This window comes from Acanthisitta chloris, unplaced genomic scaffold (genome assembly GCF_000695815.1).
Source record: "Acanthisitta chloris isolate BGI_N310 unplaced genomic scaffold, ASM69581v1 scaffold5912, whole genome shotgun sequence".
Classification (NCBI taxonomy): Eukaryota; Metazoa; Chordata; class Aves; order Passeriformes; family Acanthisittidae; genus Acanthisitta; species Acanthisitta chloris.
Genome location: NW_008660950.1, coordinates 1 through 21,129, shown reverse-complemented (window position 1 = coordinate 21,129; position 21,129 = coordinate 1). Strand labels below are relative to the sequence as shown.

General features: G+C 39.2%; 1 protein-coding gene across 1 annotated transcript in view; it reads right to left on the bottom strand.

Annotated features, from left to right (window-relative positions):
* The window catches only part of COL12A1 (collagen, type XII, alpha 1), a gene marked incomplete at its 3' end in the record, with an annotated part of 63,270 nt that extends 44,370 nt beyond the window's left edge, over positions 1 to 18,900 (bottom strand). Inside the window, exons 1-11 of the mRNA XM_009070026.1 lie at positions 18,780 to 18,900; positions 10,561 to 10,677; positions 9,757 to 9,900; positions 8,795 to 8,851; positions 7,879 to 8,142; positions 7,601 to 7,765; positions 6,985 to 7,158; positions 5,867 to 6,157; positions 5,039 to 5,641; positions 3,395 to 3,667; positions 1,295 to 1,567 (exon numbers count right to left, since the gene is read on the bottom strand). Of these exons, the coding sequence (XP_009068274.1) occupies positions 1,295 to 1,567; positions 3,395 to 3,667; positions 5,039 to 5,641; positions 5,867 to 6,157; positions 6,985 to 7,158; positions 7,601 to 7,765; positions 7,879 to 8,142; positions 8,795 to 8,851; positions 9,757 to 9,900; positions 10,561 to 10,677; positions 18,780 to 18,852 (2,434 nt within the window). The remainder of the gene's footprint in view (positions 1 to 1,294; positions 1,568 to 3,394; positions 3,668 to 5,038; positions 5,642 to 5,866; positions 6,158 to 6,984; positions 7,159 to 7,600; positions 7,766 to 7,878; positions 8,143 to 8,794; positions 8,852 to 9,756; positions 9,901 to 10,560; positions 10,678 to 18,779) is intronic.
* Between the last annotated feature and the right edge of the window lie 2,229 nt (positions 18,901 to 21,129).

Sequence of the window (21,129 nt, the reverse complement as noted above, 5' to 3'; positions counted from 1 at the left end):
AGATCTCAGTGATATCTCAACAACAATCAGGACATTCATACTGTCCCTGTACTCTTTGGATTTTATTTAATGAAGCATGATATATGTCAAAGATCAAACACTTTCACACAAGTGAAGTCCACAGTGATAACTTCAGTAAATTAAGTGTTTCATTAACTCCTTGCCAGTCATTCAGAACAAAGTGAAAACAGGGTCTCAATTTGCTCATATCATGGACAATATGAAGGATGTTCCACAAAGCAAAGTGCAAGGTCCAACACCTGGGTAATGGCAACCTCAGACACACCTCTAGACTGGGTGGAGAAGTCATTGAGAGCAGCCCTGTGGAGAAGGACTTGGGGGTGACAGCCAATGAAAAAACAATGTGAGCTGGCAGTGTGCACTTAGAGCCCAGAAAGCCAACCATGTCCTGGGCTGCATCAAAGGGAGTGTGGCCAGGGAGTCAAAGGAGGTGATTCTCCTCCTCTACTCTGCTCTTGTGAGACCCCAACTGGAGTACTACATCCAGTTCTGGTTCCCCCAACATAAGAAAGACATGGAACTGTTGAGTCCAGAGGAGAGGAGGCCACAAAGATGGTAAGAAGACTGGAGCACCTCCCCTACAAAGGCAGGCTGAGAAAGTTGGGGCTGTTTAGCCTGGCAAAGAAAAGGTTGCATGGAAACCTCACTACAACCTTCCAATATCTGAAGGAATACAGGGAAGCTGGAGAGAAACTCTTTGTTTGGAACCCTAGTGATAGGACAAGGAGCAGTGAGTACAAATTGAAAGAGGGGAAATTTAGATTGGATATTAGAAACAATTTTTTTTATGTGAGTGTGGTAAGGCACTGGAACAGGTTGCCCAGAGAAATTGTGGATGCCCCAACCCTGGCAGTGTTCAAAGCCAGGTTGGATAAATCTTTGAACAACCTTGTCTAGTGGGGAGGTGTCCCTGCCCATGGCAAGGGGGGGTGGGATGAGATGATCTATAAGGTCCCTTCCAATCCCTTAACATTCTATGAAGAATCATGAAAACAATTAATTAAACATACAGGTAGCTTCTTCGATCAAGCTACCCTGCCATATTAGGTGTTACGTGATCAAGTGACTATATTTTAAAATTAAATATTGTGATTTTGATAAATTATATTGTCTTAAATCACTTCTGGGTAATTTATCTAGGCTTGGGTAACGACATAATTCCATATTCATCTGGGACATATAGACTATTTGGTTTCTTTCTTTTCTGTATGAATATGTCAGCATGCAGGGAGTTCTTCTCAAGCTTACTACATCCACAGCATTGATCAGGTACCTTCATCAGTTTTTGCATATCCATTCACCGAATTCCCAGGCCCAGACTGATACTCAGGAATAACAGACACTTCATATCTTGTATCTTGGATCAAGTTCTGCAGAGTCGTTGATCTATCATTTGCTGAGACAGTCACTTGTCTGCTTTCTCCCCCAGCAAGTGGTCTATAAACAAGCCTGTACCGTAGAACATTCCCTGGAGCTGGAGTCCAGCCAACTACAAAGCTATCAGTAGTTTCATCTGTTATCCTTAAGTTTCGAGGAGCACCTTTAACTAAAGGAAAAAAAAAGCGTATAATTTGTTGATATTTGCCTATAGTGAAGTGAAACCATTCCAATCATTGTGTTAGTTCATCCAGGTTACCAAAACAACAGCTTCTATTGCCCTCCCATTGTTTTGAGGTACACAAACCCTTAGTCATTTCTGAAGTGCACCTAATGTTAAAAAAAGACTTTTGAACTCAAAGAAATAGCTTGCTAACCAGAAACTAAAGAAAAACTGTGGGGAATCATTTAACTTAGCCTGCTCCCTGACAAAATTTATAGCAGCTCACATGAACACAGTTGAGCACACCAAACAAGACTTGACTCTTCCAACAGACACTAAGATCCACTGTACTGCAAGTTGCTTAGCAGTATCTAGCACTGTTATTTAGGGGGGAAAAAAAGTTTGTGTTTTTTTGTTTACTATCTATATGCCATAAGCATTGTTCTCAATGTTAAGAGTGGAACAATTAATAATCATAGTTTTAAAGAAACAAACTTGTTTTCTACTAATCAGAAACTCAGTACTCAACTTTAAATCCTTTAAAAGCCTGAAACCAAAGTTAAATGCCAAGAAAGGCATCTGGCCCAACTGTTAGATAGATCTGCATGGAGAGCTGTTGACATTTACATGATTGCAGAACAACTCTCTCTTCTCAGACATGTTGGGATATCCTCAGATCATGATGCTGACAATTATTCAAGACAGTATCAGTTACAACATGGGGAGATTGATTACTTTCATTAAACCTTTTCCTTCTCCTGTCCCTTACACACACAAGCTACATATTCTATCAGCCAAGAGTTTGCCTGTTTTCCTAAGGGAAATTTAAGTGTGGCCAAAATATTCTGCCTGGTACTGTCATGGAAATGTACACACTGACAGTGAAACCTGTATCTTCCAAACTTAACATCCAAATGAAGCTATTTTATATGTGTTTATTTGTATCAGTCCTAAGAGGAAAAAGCAGTTAACAAATGTCCATGCTGTTTCTTTTGCTCCCTTGGAACCACTTACATCACCAAAGGTCACAAATGACAGCATGGAATAATGAAAAAGAGTGGATCAATATGTTTTAAAAGCATGATTTAGAGTAGACTGAGTGTTCAACTACAGGAATAGAAAATCAAATTCTCTGTTATCCTTCTTTCAATCAGTAGAAATGCATCATGGCAACTCTATCATGAAAAAGTACAAATACCATGCTTAAATTTACAGTCATTGATCACATAAACTCACACTGACATCAATGGAAGTTTTGAATCAGTTATTGGATCAGACTCACAAAGTTCTGATAAAAAAACCCAGCTGACAAAAAGCTCAACCCTCTTTCAGCCTATTGCATATAAAACAGAATTTCCACTAGTGTAAGTCAGATGTAGACATAGCAAATTACATAGGCACATGTTTGATTTTAAACATACTGATGTCAACATGCATTTCTGTACCTGAGTCATAATTATCAAATAGAATAGTATAGAATAGTTCAGCTGGAAGGGACCTGCAATGTTCATCTGCTCCAACTTGAGTGCATATTAACATTAATTCATGCCACTGAATTTATTATTGACAACACACAACTTCATTTGAGAAGAGACATCAATCCAACCTTCAGGGAAAATAAAATCCAATCATAACAACTTAATGCTGACAAACTATTGGAATTTTATATCTTTACTGAATGCATTGAGCTACAGTAATGTTTATTCTTGTCATGCATAGTGGTACAGCTTCTCAGTCTTAGCTGACTGTTCCACATATAGCTGTTCTCTCAATTAAGCAAATTCTTATTTGAACATATAACTCCTTTCTGTCTGAGAATAATGGGAATCCTACCTTCTAAGGTGGTTTCCTCTCCATCCAAGGGAGGGCCATCACCATCTTCATATTCAGAAATCACACTGACTGCATATGTAGTTTCAGGTAGTAAGTTGGTGAGAACTGAGCTAGTACTTGAAGCTGGTACTGAAACAATGAATTCCTCTCCACCGACTGCTACTTTATATTTAATGAGATAGGACAAAACCTCAGATCCAGCTGGAGACCAGCTCACTTTAAAACTGTCAGATGTTATGTCAGAAAAGACCATGTTCTTTGCAGGTACATAAGCTGTATGGAAATAAAAATGCAAATATGAGGCATAGTTGCTAGAACATTTTAAACACAAATCTCTAAAATAAATGAAAAATGTCCCTCAATAATTTGATATATTCTAATTTAACAGATATTTCATTGTATGTGCACAGCATTTGCTTTCTATGCTTGCTTATGGCTATCACATTTCAGTAAGATCATATGCAGGGTGTCTAAAATCATTCAACAATGAGAAGAAGTACCAACTCAGTGATTTCTAGATCAAATGAAAACTGCCCATCTAAAACAATGTACTTATGGAAACATAAGTCAGAATCTGATGATCAGGTTGGGTTCCCTCATTCATATGTCCCATGAACAGCAATAATATTATGTCCTCAATGGAAACTAAGAATTGTTGGGTTTTGTTCAGATCTAGATTAGAAATAGGACAAAATAAATACCAGTATTTTTTTCAGGAATGAAGTTGAAGGGGAAACAAGGAATTTGACATGAGGCACAAACACAAACCTGACATCCTGGGCTTGTTTTGGTTGGCCTAGTCAGCCTAACAGTGGGAATCTTAAGACTGCTTGAGCCCTCTAAAACAAAGGCTGCTTTGCTGGTTTGTTCCTCAAAGCTACCCTGAAACAAAAGGCTTATTTTTAAAGAGAGTGGAGTGTTCAATATTGGGGACTATTCAATGTTAGTGTTCTACTAAACACAGGTAGGGACACTGAAGGTGCAACTAATCATAAGTAATTTTAGCTGACCAAAAGTTGGTCATTTAGAAATCTTTCAAATGTTAAACATTATCCAATCTGGCCAAATTTGGATGCATGTGAAGATTTTCATGTGCTACTTCATTTGAGTCTTTACAATTAGACTGAGATCAATATCACCTACCAACTTCTGTCACAAGTAGTCTTGCCTAAGTCCATTTCAGAGAGCCATTCAATTTACTCTAAATATTAATCAAATCACCCTCTGGAGGTGTTGGCATTACTTCACTGTCTTTGAAAATCCAAAAGACAAGCTTAGACTAGCTACCTCATTTTGGACAGCTGAAAAAGAATGACCCTAGAAACTGTTTTCCTCAAGACACTGAGAGTAAAAGCAGAGCACATCCACTAAGGTCATTCCAATAGATAAATATTTTAATAGCTTTGAGATACCTAGCAGGAGACAGAGAAAATTTCCCCAGTCATTTTTTCAGCTCCGTTTCTCTATTAATTTCCCCCATATGTTTGAAAATGAGAAGCACATCCTCAGTTACTAAAATTATCATTTGTAGATCAACAATTTCATCAATATGATATCTTTAGGTAATTACTAGCATAAAACATTGGTTCAGATCTTTTTTTCCATTGCATTCCTACGTCCCTCTAAGTAATAGTAGTTACTTACATTTTCTCCTTATAGCAGCCAGTTCCTGCTCAATTCGAAGGCAGACAGACTGTGTAAGTTCAAATGATATTCTTTGGAAAGCATCAAAATCTTCCACTGTGTAAACATGGGTATCAGCAGGAGGTGATGCAATTGCTTCCAACTCTGTACGCACTGCATCCTTCACACCAACTGCAAATATCTCTACGTCTGCATCCCTCAGCTTTATTGCAGGTTCTTTAAAAGCATCTGACGATTTTCCATCAGTAATAAGAATCATGACTCTTGGCACATTTGGTCTTGATCCTTTGCTGGTAACAAATACTTTCTCCCGCACATATGTCATCGCTTTGCCTGTGTTGGTAGATCCACCTCTGTAGGGGAAGGTGTTAATAGCCTGAATTATGTCTTCCACTCTGTTGTATCTGTTCAAAGAAAACTCCATATGGGGATCTCTGCTGTACTGGACAAGACTTATCTGTACTTTTCGAGGCGATATCTCAAAGCTTTTAACTAACACTTCCAAAAAGGCTCTTACTTTTACAAAATTGGCGATACCAATGCTGTAGGAACCATCCACTAAAAACACAACATCAGCTTTTACATCCACACCACGTGAGCATTCTGCAGAGAAAGAGAATAACCACTGTAAATAGATTTTTCAATAGCCAGAGTATTACAATTGCATCTGTAGTTCATGTATCACACCCAGTTGCTTATAAACAAAATAAACCATGCTAAACAAAGCTGTTTCACATAAATAATAAAAGTATGATGTTTAAACAAGCTTCAGAGGTTTCATAAATGAAAAGCTGCCACGTGAAAATAACATAGTGGCTCCTAACTCACCCACTTGAACTTTTACTTGCTGTGTTTTTTCCATTATGGTTATTGGCTCACTGGGGGTCAGTCCTTTCATTGCATAAACATTAATTTGATACTCTGTGTCTGGAGAGAGATCTTTAACATTCAGAGCAGTAGTCTGAGGACCCACACTCAGTACATGTTGTTTTCCACCAGCTATCATTGGAATGAACTGCAGCCGATAGCCAGTTATTTGGCTTGTGGATGGATCCCAAGTGATCCTAACAGATTTTGAGGAAATCTGAGTGGCTACCAGGTTTGAAGGAGGCTCCACCACTGAAAGAAATCAAAAGCAAATCCAAAATATTAATTACAATTATAACCATATTTTCTTCACCATTTTAATTTCTAGAATAGATTTAGTTATCTATGCTTAATCTTTACTAAAAATAACTTTTGGGGGTTTTCTTTAGCATAAATAAACAGAAATGAATTACAGGAGAGTCCAAATGAGACATCAGTGAGAGGGTAGGAATATGAACAATGCATTTGTGGTTCCCAAGTATAGCAGAAGTTCCAGGAGAAATGCTGCCTTGCTTCATAACTCTTTCAACCAGAATGAATGCTACACTCACAGAAACAGTAGAAAGTGTGAACAAATGCAGACTTGAGCAGAGCACTATGACAGTAGAGTCACCTCAGATGCCATTTGGTCAAAGAATATCTAGTTACTTAAAACCTTACAGGTCCAGAAAGTAGCAGTGATACTTGATGTCTGTGTTTTCTCAGCATTCTCCAGTTTAAATCCTTTGGCTCTTAACCTATTACATATTCTGCCCCTTCACCAAGCAGGGTTTTTCCCTTTAGTACATTTTTCCACAGAAATGATATCTGTGTCCAAAGTGACTGTATGAGACTCTGATAACTGCACATCATTGCGTTGCCTTTGAAACTGTGGAATAATGGAGGTATTCCAAATGTACTACATCACATGTTCTGTTCTCCTACATTTAAATCCACAGAACTGAGACCAGTTTTCCATATTTGCTAAAAGAGGCAATGGAGCAAACTCCAGAAATAAAGCAAAGAAAGTGGAGATAGCCTCTTAAATACACACCAGAATAAACTGAAGCCTATAAATACATTTATATAAAGTATCTCACCTTCTTCTCCACTAACTAATTCACCTAGTTGTTCATCAACACCAGAGCACACTTGCAAGATAATTTCATTCTGTACATCCACAATTCCATCAAAGTTAGCCACATTGAACACATGCTTCAGTGAAGGCTGAGATGCAATTAGCTTGAGTTCCTTTGCATCTGCTGCTTTGATACCTAGAAGTTGCAATAGACAGGACTGTATTAAGTAGCCATAAAATACAGACACCTGTGAATGTATTCAAGAAGTATCAGAATATGGGGTAAAGGATTCAAACTGAAGGAGGGAAAGTCTACACTGGATGTGAGAAAAGGTTTTTTACTATAAGGGTGGAGAGACATTGGAACAGGTTGCCCAGGGACATGGTGGCTGACCTGACCCTGGCATAGGTTGAAACTATGCTGGTCAGTCATCTCAACCTCGATGTAGAAGCCACAGAATTACCATCAAATTAACACAAGTGATATGTTCCACTCTGGAGGGTGTAAACGACCTGTTTCAAGGCATTCACGTGAAAAGAGTGGCATGGTGAAATTCTTGAAACAAAGAATCTGTAAAACATACAACCTACTTCTTTACGAATGCTAATCTCCCAATCATTAGAAAAACTCAACGTACCTAAAGAAAAAACTTCAACTCCTATGTTGCGAAGCTCTCTTGCAGGAATTTCTACATCATCTTGAGCTTTTCCATCAGTAATGACAATAGCTACTTTGGGAAAGCCTTTTCTTGCTCCAGCAGACTCAGTGAAGGTGTTTTGAACCAGGTAATCAATAGCCTCACCTAAAAGCACCACCACAAGTTGCATTTTATTAGACTTGTATGAACTAGGATTTGAAGCAAATTTGAATTATGAAATGAAATGCTGAATAAACATGCATGTGGGAAATCTGTACCTGTCATTGTGTTGCCGCCTTTGTAAGGTATCCTTTTAATTGCATCAATAAGATCACTTCTTCTGAAATACTGATTTAAATTGAACTCTGTTCTTGTGTCTGAACTGTACTGAACAACTCCAACTCTTGTCTTTTCTTCTCCAATGTCAAAAGCTGATACAAGGGCAACCATGAAGTCCAGAATATATCCAAAATTATTTCTCCCTACACTCCATGAACCATCTACCAGGAAAACTAAGTCTGTCATTGCACTTATGGAGCATTCTGGAAAAAAAACCAAATCCAACTCTATTAGAAAATGAGCAATTGCATTCTTACAAATCAATGAGAAATGTCTAATGGAAACTCAATAGGTAAAAGCCAAAACAAACAGATGTTTAATAGATTGACTTTCTTATCTGGAATATCTTACTTAAGGAAGCATTATTCACATAAGCAAACATGGGAACTGTTTTGAGACACCTCTCATGCTAGTCCACAAGATCTGTTATGCAACAACACATGAAGACACATACAAAACATTTTACAATGATTTGATATTACAGAAACATTCCATTTTGTTACCACTTCTGCCTTGCATCTTTAGCTCCCCATTTTAACTGCACTTGTTATTCTGCAATGTCTTTTATCCACAACACAACATCTTTTGTTAATAGGACGAAGACACTCATTGGCTTGCTTGGGTTAGTTGCATGAAATCCCTAGTTTCAGTACCAACTTTGGAACTTAATCTTTCAATGCAGCTGTAAATTCCTTGCATCCCAGTCCTTTAACAAGTTTTCTTAACTCTGGACAACTTTATGAGTTAATTTCATTGCTAAGTAACACAGGAACACAGTATAACTTTATGAGGTGCCAGAGCTAGACCTCACTTTACTCTAAAATGTCAGATAAGTTGAAAGACAAAACACCTTACTTTGTAATTGAGCCTCAACCTTCTTTTCATCTGGTATACCTGGACCACCTGTCTGAACTACATAAAGCACAACATAGACAGAATTAATGGACAAAATCAGGTTAAATTTGCAAACATCAGAGAAAAACATGTAGGGAACTAGAGACACAAATATGACAAGCCTCACAACATGAAAACATAAATGCACATGAATACATCACCTGTACTTACAGATTAGACAACACAGTATTCAGGAAAACACAAAATACAGAAAATGGAAATAAATAAGGATCCCCTGTATTTGTACACCTTGTACAGTATTTTCCTGAAAATCAAGAGCAACATCCCTGGATGAAATACCAATATTACCCCCCTTTAGCACCTAGGGGAATTCATCGTAAGTAATCCTCCCACAGTTGTTTGGGAAGCCTGAGACAAAAGGGACAAAATATGCCATAGAAGACAGTCTGCTGTGCATTCTTGTTTAATTACTTTTTTATGTTTTATTTATTGATAGCAACTATGAAAACTTAAATTCCATATTTTAGCATGCATTGAGATATGTGTCATATTTTCTTATTATTTGATGAATATAGTTAGCTTTTTTACACGCACAGAGGAAACCATTTGGATTCCTGTTTTATGGAGGTCAATGATCGTCTTCCTCTTGACTTCAGCAGATGCAATTTATAAGAAATAGATTTAGCTCAAAAAAAAAAACACAAAACCCATTGGCCTCCTGCCAAAAATTCTGCAGGGGTTGTCAGACACTATGTATCCACGTTAGTCTCCTCTGATCTCTTGCAAATTTTCTCTGCTTCCATTAGGAATAATACTTAATGGAAAAAGACTGTTCAGACAGCTCCATCTGATCAGAGTTTAGGTATGTAGCAATTTTGTTAAAGAACTGGATCAAAGCCAAGTTTTGTGAATGACCACTCAATTATCTTACTTGGTTTTCTAATTGTATTACAGCTACTTACTTGTCAGCTGGCCAAAAACTGGTAGACTCTCCTCTCTGTCATCATATGAAGATATTGATACAACATACTCTATATCAGGTGTAAGATCTGATAAGACAGTTTGGGTAGTGCTAGGTGAAAGAGTAAATTCTTTAGTAGGTCCATCTGCAATAAACAGACAAAACAGTTCAGGCAGCCTTTAAATCCAGTACTATGGATGAAAAGCTGATCATTAAAAACAAAATGCAACAGAGAATAATCTCTCTAAAACCCAATGATAACTTTAGAACAATACACTTTATGTTTCCATGGAGTATGAGTTTTGAAACATAAAATTTCAGACTAACCTGCTTACAATAGTGAACAAAATTAGAGAAGTGTTTAATAAATTCCAGGGAATTTGAAATTTAAAATGCATATACAAACTGTACTATCATCTAATAAATCATGGTCCAGTTCTGATTCAATGTCACTTTCATACCCATTGTTTCTCAAAGTGAAACAGAACAATGGCTGTCTTAGACAGCACAATGCAATTCTCAAACACTAAGGCAAAAGGAGCAGAGTGGTGATTCTATCTTCTTTTTGGTCCTTGCAAAGGAAAGGAGTCCAAACTTATTACTTGCAATCCCCAAAAGGTAAACATTACAGTAAGAAAAACTCTAACTTGGAACAATCACTGTATACCCTTTGATGCTACCCAGTCTTGATCACAAACTTCAATAAGATTTTAACAGCTACTCTCATACTTAAGCCAGACACAAGTGAAAATTAACCCAACTTTTTAAAAAATGTAATCACATAACAAAATTTTTCAGAACTCACCATTTGTTGGAACCACAGTTATCCTGTAACCCACTATATCATCTGGTGGCCTTTTCCATGACATTTGAACATTACGTTCATCTATAATTGTAAAATTCAAGTCTGATGGTGGATTAACTGCAAAAGATTTATACCAGGGGATGTTTAAAATTTGAACAAGTTTTGGCAAATGAATAAATAAAAGAATGTTAAGCAAAGCTTACTAAAATTGTCTTTGCATAAATTTGTTTCCAACAAATATAAAGATATGTTGTTGGAAAAAGAGTATAACAAAAGCTGACAAAATGTGACAAAACATCAAAGAGTATATGCATTACAGAGGACAGCACAGAACATATGTTTCTTGAGTTGCCAAGACATTCAAGAATGGCCAGCAAAATCAAGCACAATAGAAAACACATTTGGATACATGTACAATGAGTTCACAGATAATCACCACAAATGCAAACATTTCACATAACAATTAAAGGAAATTTTTTTACATGCTGGGTGCAATCCGTACAAGCATGCCAAATCACAACCTGCTTACAATATCATGAGATTATTTAGAACGTGAAGAACACAGTAGTCTTCTTAATTAGACATCAAAGAATTGATCGGCCTTTTTAATATAGTCTCTGTCATATTTCTTATCAATTTCACTGAATCTAGAAACTTGGCAGAGAAAAGAAGTAATTTAAAGAATACAGGAAAGACTGGGCATTTAATGTTCAGTAAAACAATTTCTGTTAGGGCCTAGATGTGAATATACATGCAAGATGTATATCAGAAATCATGATATACTGATGGATCATTTTATTTCAAAATAGGGAGAGCTCCACCCCTTTGTTCCTAGAAGCCACTAAAGTGGCACACTTTGCATATAGCAGCAAAGGAGTCAGGAACTAAAGGGATCATAAATAGCATAAGTAATGGTTGCAATTTGCTAAAATATTTGAGCTGATGCGAAGTTCATAAAACTAAAATTCTACCTGTTTACACCAGATTTCTGTACAATTTCAAAGGTGTAAACTATTGTTTTCATGTTCCCTTTGCAGCAGGTGTACCCATACTAAAAGTGGCATTTTAACCTAAAATGCCAGTATGGTTCCAAACAACACAATGGTTAATTATGAAAAGACAACATCAAAGTATATTTATGGACATTTATTTTACAGGATTTATAGAAAACGGCAAAGAGGGCACCAGTGATCTGAACAAATGACTGCAAATAAAACTTGTAGGAGCTGATGACAGAAGTAACTGAACAGTACAGAAAGAAATAGTTTACATACGCTATTTTGCAGCATCATGCATATGTAAAAGAAATGTTGATTATTATTTTTTTAGCTTCCCACAATGGACAAAAGCCTCCATGTACAAGGTTCATTACACAAAGACGTCTCATAAATATTTTATAATGATATTCTCTTTGTAAAATTTTCATGCTTATTCATGCAGAATTTTACTGACTCACTGTCAGTGCATGGTAGGTGTATTATATATTATTGTTTAAATAGGTCTACAAAGTAAGATTAGATTCAGCCATACTTTCCTTAACTACTTGTGAGAGCGTTTTGCAAGCATTTTTAATAGACAGATCTTCTCTGTTTCATAGAAGATCTCCACCATATGTCAGATTGTCATTCAGATTTGAACATAATTTTAAAAGCAGACAAAGAAATAAATGCTAGAATGTTTAATTATGAAAAGATGCTGTCCAATTGCAATAAGACTGAGCTACAAAAAAATCTGGCTTTTTTTTTCTTCTAATTTTCTGGCATTTCCAACCATAGGATAATATGGCTTTGTAATACTGATACAATAGATAACACTAGTACTGAAGTAAATGTTATTTTTCCTGTTGTCCATACACAGGCAGTGAGATTAGACCATTAACCTGCATGCACAATTTATTCATCATTCAGTTTATGAGTATCACAATGCTAGAGACAGCAGGGTAGTTGCTTAGTATCAAAATCATGCAGCACGTGTTAATAGTAAAATACATTTAGATGATAAGAATATCATTATAAAATATTGTCTCAGTAGCAATGGCTCAGGACAAATTTAATGCAAAGGCAGAGACAACTGACCTGAGCATGCTTTAAAAAAAATTCAGTACATGGAAAAAATAGCACCACCAACCTTGCAAGTAAATTGGCATGTTGCAGCAGAGACTTTAGGCTTTAACTGCTGAAGGACAGCAGCAGCCCAACTTGTTGGTATCCAAATGACCGGATTCCAGATAAACTGAAAAAACTGACTGTGAGGAAAAGTCTTTAACATTTTAAAGGATTTTAATCCATTTGACGAAAATTCAGATGCGGATCTTGTCAGGTAACAAGAATAGTACATCGATACGTAAGTGACATATCCGTTCATCCAGGTGTTCACAGCCTTTTAGAACAATGACATAGCAGGGGACCTCAGAAAGTCCCCTCATCAATCCCATGGTCAAGACATGATCAGCTCCCCTATGTCATGCCTGACATATTTGCTCAGATCATTCTTAAAGACCTCCACTGTTGGCAAGACTGATAGCTTCCCACCAAAATTACTCCAATGCCTCACTGTCTTTATCATCATAAAGTTATTCCTGACGCATAACCCCAGTCTTCATTGCTGCACTTTAAATCCATTCATTCTCAACCTGTGACTGGCTTATCAAACTCAAGCACTGAATACTTCTCCTGTTGAAATCCAAAAAGGAACTTTGCCCGAATGAAAAAAAAAAGGAGCAGTTTGGATCCAATGTCATCAAAATGTGTTCCAGATGGCCTGTGAGCTTTTGATACTCAAACAGAATCTCCAAAACATCCCTGGACCTTCACATAGGTCAGATTTCACACAAGTGAAACCAGCTGTGGGGTGAAGACCAAATCATGGTCATATGACTGAGAGCAGTAAGCTGATCTGAAGTACAGCAAAATTATAAAAACCTTACTGTGATAATCAAATAGGGGAACTGTTACTCCACCTTATTAAAATTCTTCTTCCAGAAGGGAATTCACCAGTGGAAAAATAATACATGTGCAATACTGTATCAGACCAGAGTTCTAGGAACAAAATGCCCCTGGTTGTGGTAGAATCTGACCCATTACAGGGACAAACCTTAAAACTTCACTAGAAAATCTTACATATGAGCACAGTCCTTCCAGAAGTGAAGTTGCACCTGTGCTAACAAGTGTAGCGATGCTGCTGACACTGTCTCCATCAAAATCCATGCCAAACCTCTCACTGACTTGTCAAGGCACTGGATCATGATTGCAACATCTGATGGCACTACAGTATTGCCTTAATACAGTGATCCCAATGTTGATGCATGGAAATGCATCTCCCCTACAGGTTTCCAGAGTAGTAAAAAAATATCCTGCTGTACAACAATAATGTTTACACAGCATTAATTTCAACCACTCATAAGTGTGATAGGATTATTTCCTTTATCAGGTATCCTGTATTATGTGCCACAAAACAACAACAAAAAAATCAGACATAATATATTTAATTCATTGCCACTTCTTGTGTTGTATATGTAAAACAACAGTATATTTTCTGAAACAAAAAATATAGAGCAAGGCATCTTTCTCACACTATGCATGTCTTACACTAGCCTGTGTTACTTCATAGGTAATAAAAACCTAATATACAAAAATCTACAGTTTTTTGCAGATAACACAATGTGACTGCTAGAGGATCCCAATGAATATCTTAACAAGACAGAAATAAAAGATAACCAGGACATCAGGTAATTTATATCTAGAACAAAATTAAAAGTGATATAACCAAAGTAGCTGCGATCCACAGTCCCTATGTGAAACAAAATTTGTAATTCCATCACTGGAAAAGACACACTATAATTAGCATGTGAAATAACATGTTAGCTTATGTTTAAAATACCATACAGTCTACAGAAGCTGAAGAGTAGCTCAGCCTTGGTGTCACAGCAATAAGCCCTGCTGAGGCTGGAAGATGCCAAGACTTCTCATTTACTATTTTCTTCAGAAATGGCATGGATTTGGAACAACTAACTAGATCACAATCCCAGTCAAGCTCCTATGAAGTCTATGTTGCCAATTTGACAGGAAGAAAGAACAAGCTATAGCCTAGAAATGTAGTACAGAGCAACTTCTCAGCCTTGTTAGATATTCATTGCCAATCACAACACACAAACATTGCCATCTCTATCATTGTTTGGTTTTGTTTTATACTTGCATATGAAATTTCTTCAAAATGCAAAATATATAGCTCATAAGTGTACTTTGAAAACAAAGTCATTTAAATCTATATAGCTATATGTATAGAGATGTATGTAACTAAACATAACTGCACACATATATACACACTGCATGCATGACTATTTATGCAATTTTGACCGTGGTTATGCATATATATGTATGTGCATGTGTGTATATAACTACACATGCATGTACACCTTGCTTCTAATTAGCAGCAGGAAAAATGGGGAGTTATAGTCACTCTCATGTATATAAAGTTTCAATTGCACATGTCAACCTACATGGTTCTCTCTTTATGAGCTTAGAAATCAACAGCTAGACTCTTGAAAGATAGAAATCAAGCATCAAAAAGTAATAAAATAAGAGTCCCACCAACCAGTTCCAAAGCTGAGTAGGTGGTTAGCTTCAAAAGTTTCAGCTTTCCCAGATCATCTCTAAATCATTCAGCCAATGAAAACTAATGTACTCAACACAAGCCTTATTACAACAGAAACTTTCTAATCTTCCCTTTGTTTATCACTTACTGTATTGCATGTCCTGGAAAAAGATTTTTCACCAGACAAACCTTTGTATGCACCACACAAAGGTCCCACACTTGGATCAGTGATGCCCTCCTTCCCTACCTCCAGCCTAGACAATGGACTTTCTAGGTCTGAACCAGTTCCTGAAAAACTGAACAGTTAGCACCTTCGTGTGCTCACTGAGGTTACACAGAACCAACTATTTCCTCATTCCTTTCCTGTGCCTTTGAAAAATCCCTCTGTATTAGGAAACGTGACACACTACACAAGCCATGACATCATCACAGCATTACCTTGAGGTTATAACTAACAGGTTATTCACATACTAACATACTTGGCTAAACTATGACTAAAATAAGATTGCCGGGGCCTTTGTGAACACAGATGGAAAAAACACTGTGACAGAAAGAAATTTTGACATGATAACATTGAGGGAATGAACTAGAGTATTGTAGTGCCAGACTAAAAAGGCACAACACAAAGCATAAAATACAGCATCATGCACAGAAAGCTTAAGCTGAAAGAGATTATCAAAAAGATTATGAATTAAACCAAGCAGGACTCCACTGTAAAAGAAAAGAGCAAAAATGATGAGCATGAAAACAGATTTGTTACCTTGACCAGGGTAAACAACTTCCCCAGTGAAATGCCATGAATGCATTTAGACTATATGTGGGTTTTACCTCCTCTGCTCCTACAGTGATGGCTCAACTAGAAACCCCTGTGTTGCTGGACCTCTCTGTAGAAAAGCTCTAACACCATTACTGCAGCTCACTGCCTTGCCAACAGCAACAGGGCATGGCTCTCATGAAGAGAGAGCAGCTGTGATGCTGATGAAGAACCAGTTTCATACTGGAAGATTCAGGGATCTATGAACAGCAGCATCAGATAAACACCACATCTCCTCCTCCCAGGAGAGACTGAAAAATGAAAGCTGAAGGAAGGCAGAAAAACAGACCTAAGTTTTCCTTCCTTCTGCTTTTACCCCGTCTCCCCCACCCCCCATCAATAATCTTCACCACATCAGATGACCCTCAGCCTTATTCTCCTCTCACTTTTTCATCCCATCAAGTGTGTATGCACACCTCAGGGAAAGAACATTCAAAATGCATCTCTTGTCAATGCCACAGGGAGAGGGAAAAAAAAAAAAAAGACACAAGACTGACTAACTGATTGGTGGGGGAAGAAACCTTTGCCACAAAGTGACATGAAAGTTGGAAAAGTAGTCTAAAGGACAAATGTTTACAGGAGAAAGTCAGTTCTGCAGACAGGATTTAAGTTGTCATGATATGAAAGTATGTAAGATCCAACATGCAATTTATAAAACAATGCAAAATTGAAGCACAAGATTAAAACAGTGCAGAAGTATGACCAGTATAGTGCAAACAAAATAAACACTGCAAAATGCTCTTCAAAAGCAGTTCCCACCACAGCAAGTCCTAAGCTATGAACTTCCATTTTCAGCACCACAAGTTTTTGCTACACACTTTTCTGGTCTTAACTTCAAAACTCTGGAGCTAAGAGACTCTAATACAAGTCCTGCTCAGGAGCACTCTACAACTCCCAAGATCAAGCTTTGTCCACTCCTTTGCTTAGCAACAGCATATCCTCCGACATGAAATTTAAACAAGCTTGGCCAGCTTGTCTGGCAGTATGTCTAGTTTTGCTATTATAAAACAGCTTTTCACTGCTCCAAATACATTTTTGAAGCTTTTTTTTTAACAGCATTGAAGCTATGACTGTACTAGTCTACACTGCAACTAAATAAAACACCTGCACTTACATTCAGAAATAACATATTCTATACATATAATCAGTAGTGCAGGACAACATTACTCCAGCTCTGAGTGAACTGCCTCCTAAGACAGGGAAGAACATGCAAACACATCCACTCACTTCCTCCATCAAAACTGTACCCTTTCTCTGCTTTCTCTGGCACAGCAGTCCTGCATTTCCAATGCAATTCTGAAATGACTTCAAATGACCTTTTTCGGGTCCTTAGCCAACAACAACGCAGCGCAAGAGGAAGGCAGTGGGCTGATTATCTCCTAGGGTGACCAGATGTTGCACTGCTGGCAGAAATGCCATCTTTTTCCAGAAAGCCAGTGTACTTTACATCTGTGAGCCCCAAGCAAGCACTGCTCCTGAGGGGGCAAACACTGCAGAGACACCCCATGCTTCTAGTAGCCATCAGCCAAGTTGACCAGGTCCAGACACAGGAACTTGCAGCAGACCACAATCAGGGAATTTGTTTCAGTTCAAGACAGAAAGGGAAGGAAGGTGAAAAAAATAATTATTAGATGCTGGCTTCTGTGTTTTTCCAGTAAATCCAGGGGAGTTCACACCCAGTGGTTTGATTCACCCTACAACGGAGTCAGGTCCCGGAGGTCAGATCAAGTCATTTCAGTGCAGGACGTCCAGCATCTCTGTTTCCCCTGGCAGCCACTGCCAGCAGAAATGTTGTGACTCTGACCAAAGACAAGCAACTCACACTGCAGGCACAGGGGAGGTTGTCCCCACAGTTGCTGTTAATCCACTGGGGAGCAAATGCACAAGGGCCAGGCTGTTTTGAGCCACGCTGTGATGAGTGTGGCAGCCAAGATGGATCTCCCCAGGTCTTCATGCCTGCAGCTGGAGGCAGGACACAGCCAGGGCTGACAGGGACCTCAGCCTCCAGAGAGACTGGGCCAGAGCCCTGCAAGGAGGAGAAGGAGGAGAGGGAAGGCCTCTCTGGAGGTGACGGCGCCACATGCATGCCAGAGCCTTGGAGATCCAGCTGCCACACCACCCTTCAGTGGTGCCCAGGATGTATGTCATCACAGTGACAGCATCTCCCCAGGCATGTTCCACAGGTCAGACCCACTGTGGAGGCTGAAGTATCCCTGAGGGAGGGTTTGGCCACCCCAAGGCTCGGCCGGGGGTCGCCCCGCGGAGCAGGGGAGGCCGATGCAGGGCAGAGGAGAGGGGTCCGGCTGGACAAAACACACAGGCGCAGAGAGGCAGACTCTGTTGGAGCATTTTATTTCAAAGCTGTGAGTCGCTGGGTGGTGGGTTTTCTGTTTCCTCTCTCAGCATAACTAAAGGAGCACACAGCCCAGCCATTCTTGGTCGTCACGGGGGCAGCACCACACGACACCTAGCCGTGTTGGGCTGCCCACCGGCGGGTGGCAGTGGCACTAGGCTCCTAAGGAGATGCACCTGTACAGACACACCAGCTGGCCCATGTCCTGCCTGTGGGGTGGTGTGGACAGCACACCAGAGAGACAGAGAGAGGGAGCTACAGTCCGGCTAACTAGCCGGGAGAAACAGAGCACAGAAGCTGGGCAAGGAAGGAGAGGCATTTCTCTGAAGGAGAGAAAGAGAGAAGGTGAAGGAGTTACACTCAAAACCAGAGAGGGAGAGAGCCGGTAGCTCAAGGCTGGTTGGGAGGTTTGCTGGTCAGCAGGGCACTGGGGCAAGGGATCAGGGAGGGGAAGGTTACCTTCAGCCTCGATGGAGGAGAGGAGAGCGGCTGCACACAGAGCAGCGACTGCCGAGCACAGTGCTGTCTTCATTTCTGCCCTTTCAGATCACAACAACATGAATGAATCTGCAGTGATGGGGAAGGGGGGAAGGGGGAGAAAGGAGAAGGAAATGATACATGTGGATTAAAGGATTGCGTGGGTGTATTCATGAAACATAAAAAAGACAAACCGTGGATTTCACTTTGTTCCCTTATCCCCAGCCCCCACCCACGGGACCAGGTTGAAACCTCTAGACTTGAAAGCTGTCCAAGACGACGAAAGATCTGTATGACTAACTGGAGAGTCTCGTCTCGCAATAATGTGCCTTTTGTTGCTGAACCCTTTCCAATCACAGTAAGTACATGAAGCTTTAACCTAGTTAGGGTTAATTTGATCAGGGAAGCGCAGTGAAGATCTGTTCCTCTGCACAGGCAAGAGCCAGAAGGGAGCTCCATGACTTCATTGCTGAGTGTGATGATAGCTAATTCAGAGGTCATTCCTGCCGTGGATCAACTAAATGTCTCTTTCAGCTGGGGATTTTATTCGACTCCTTTTTCATAACTGTTGAAGCACTTAGTTAGCTTTGTTTTAGTAGTCTCAAGGCAGTTTGGAAACTGTAATAAAACTTTTTTTAAGGGTTCTGCCTACGAATGTGCTATTCTTCATTTCTTGAAGGTCTGAAATAGGTTATACAGAAGTGTGTGTAACACACAAGTGAAACCTGACACGTCTGTCTAGCCATGATGTTTCAACATCTGATAATTCATTTACACGTCCTGAGAGAAAATAGATTTAAAATGCGCTATAAAAAGCAGACAGGCAAAAGAGTCTCAATCACTGCAGGTTGTCTAGCAAAATAGACAGAATTAGGCCAAGTTAGAGGTTCCTAATTGCAAGCAGCAATACCATCATAACTATATGCTCCATCCAGATCATGTAAAATTACTCCAAATTACTCCAGCAAAACTTCAAAATTATTTCCTTGTCTAAGTAAACACTAATATGAACAGATTTCACCACATATTCATTTAAGTGTTTCTGAAGTTTGGGATTTTCTATCTCGGGAAGTAGGGGAGGGGAAATTTGTCTAAATAAAGTCATAAATACACCATATATCATAATTAGGCTGGGGAAAAGAGAATTCCAAAAGCAATTAGGCAACAGATTTTATCGGGAAGGTGCCAAGAGCGAAACAAAAGAAAAATACATAAATCAGTAGTCCGCAGAAACAGCTGAAAAGGAAAATAATATTCTTCTGCCACCTACAGAACTACCCAGCAAGTCACATTTAGTGAGTAGATGCTATGGAGATGCAGGAATTTCCCAGTTAGTGACACTGAGCTTAACAGGCTTCTTTTGAGCAGCTGCATATACTTGTCTTAGCCAAATGCCTTTACTGCACATGAAAATATCAAGAGCTCAAAGAAAACCGAAGTAATGGTTTCAGTCCAATGGTAGTTCCAGTGGGTAAACAGAATAGTAATATTGACCATAATGACTCCCTGACACTGACACAAGAAAAGCCAAGCTTAGCATTAAATTGCCCTGAAAGCTCCAAAATCATCACTGCTCTGCGTGGGAAACGGCTGTCCCCAAGCACATCTACATTCTGCAGTGAGTTTAAGGATCACCTAAACTCAACGCAAAAAGGACGTTTTGTACTGGAAATACTGTGCAGGCTTTGAGTGCCATCTATTGATCCTTTTAAAGAGCAGCACAAATCAATCATCTCACAAAGGCATCGAGGAGTTCGCTACTACTGCTGCAGGTCTACCATTCCTGATGAGCGTTTTTGTTTCATGAAATACATCATCTCGCATCTCAGTCAAAACATTCATTTGCCCACTTAGGAAGACTCTCCTTCCTTCTCGCGAACTTAGGTGTGTGAAAGAAAGCCTGGAGGTGGTGGAGGAAAGGCTCAGCAGAGACACAGCAGATTTTGTGTCAGGACTAAAGGTTTTCTCATTGACCTTTAGAGACCACTTAACCAAAAAAAACCTCAAAAAAACCCCAAGGGTCTTTCACAGTACCAGTCCAATCTCACACTAATTCAACCTACGATAGCTTAACCAAAGCACTTCCAGACCGCACAGTGCACGACACTTACCACTTTCAAGAAGAAAAAAACTAAAGCAAACGAGAAAAAAAAACCGCAGGAAAAACCTACTACCTATCAAAGGCATGAAAAACTAGAAGCAGGAGAAAGCATCCCCGGCAGCTGCACACACAAGGGAGGGAAGAGAGCTCCTGCCAAAGCCGCAGCAGTAGCGTGTCTGCAGGCGCTGACAGCGGGCTCCGCCTGGAGTCTCCGGCCGTCGGGAGCCTCTG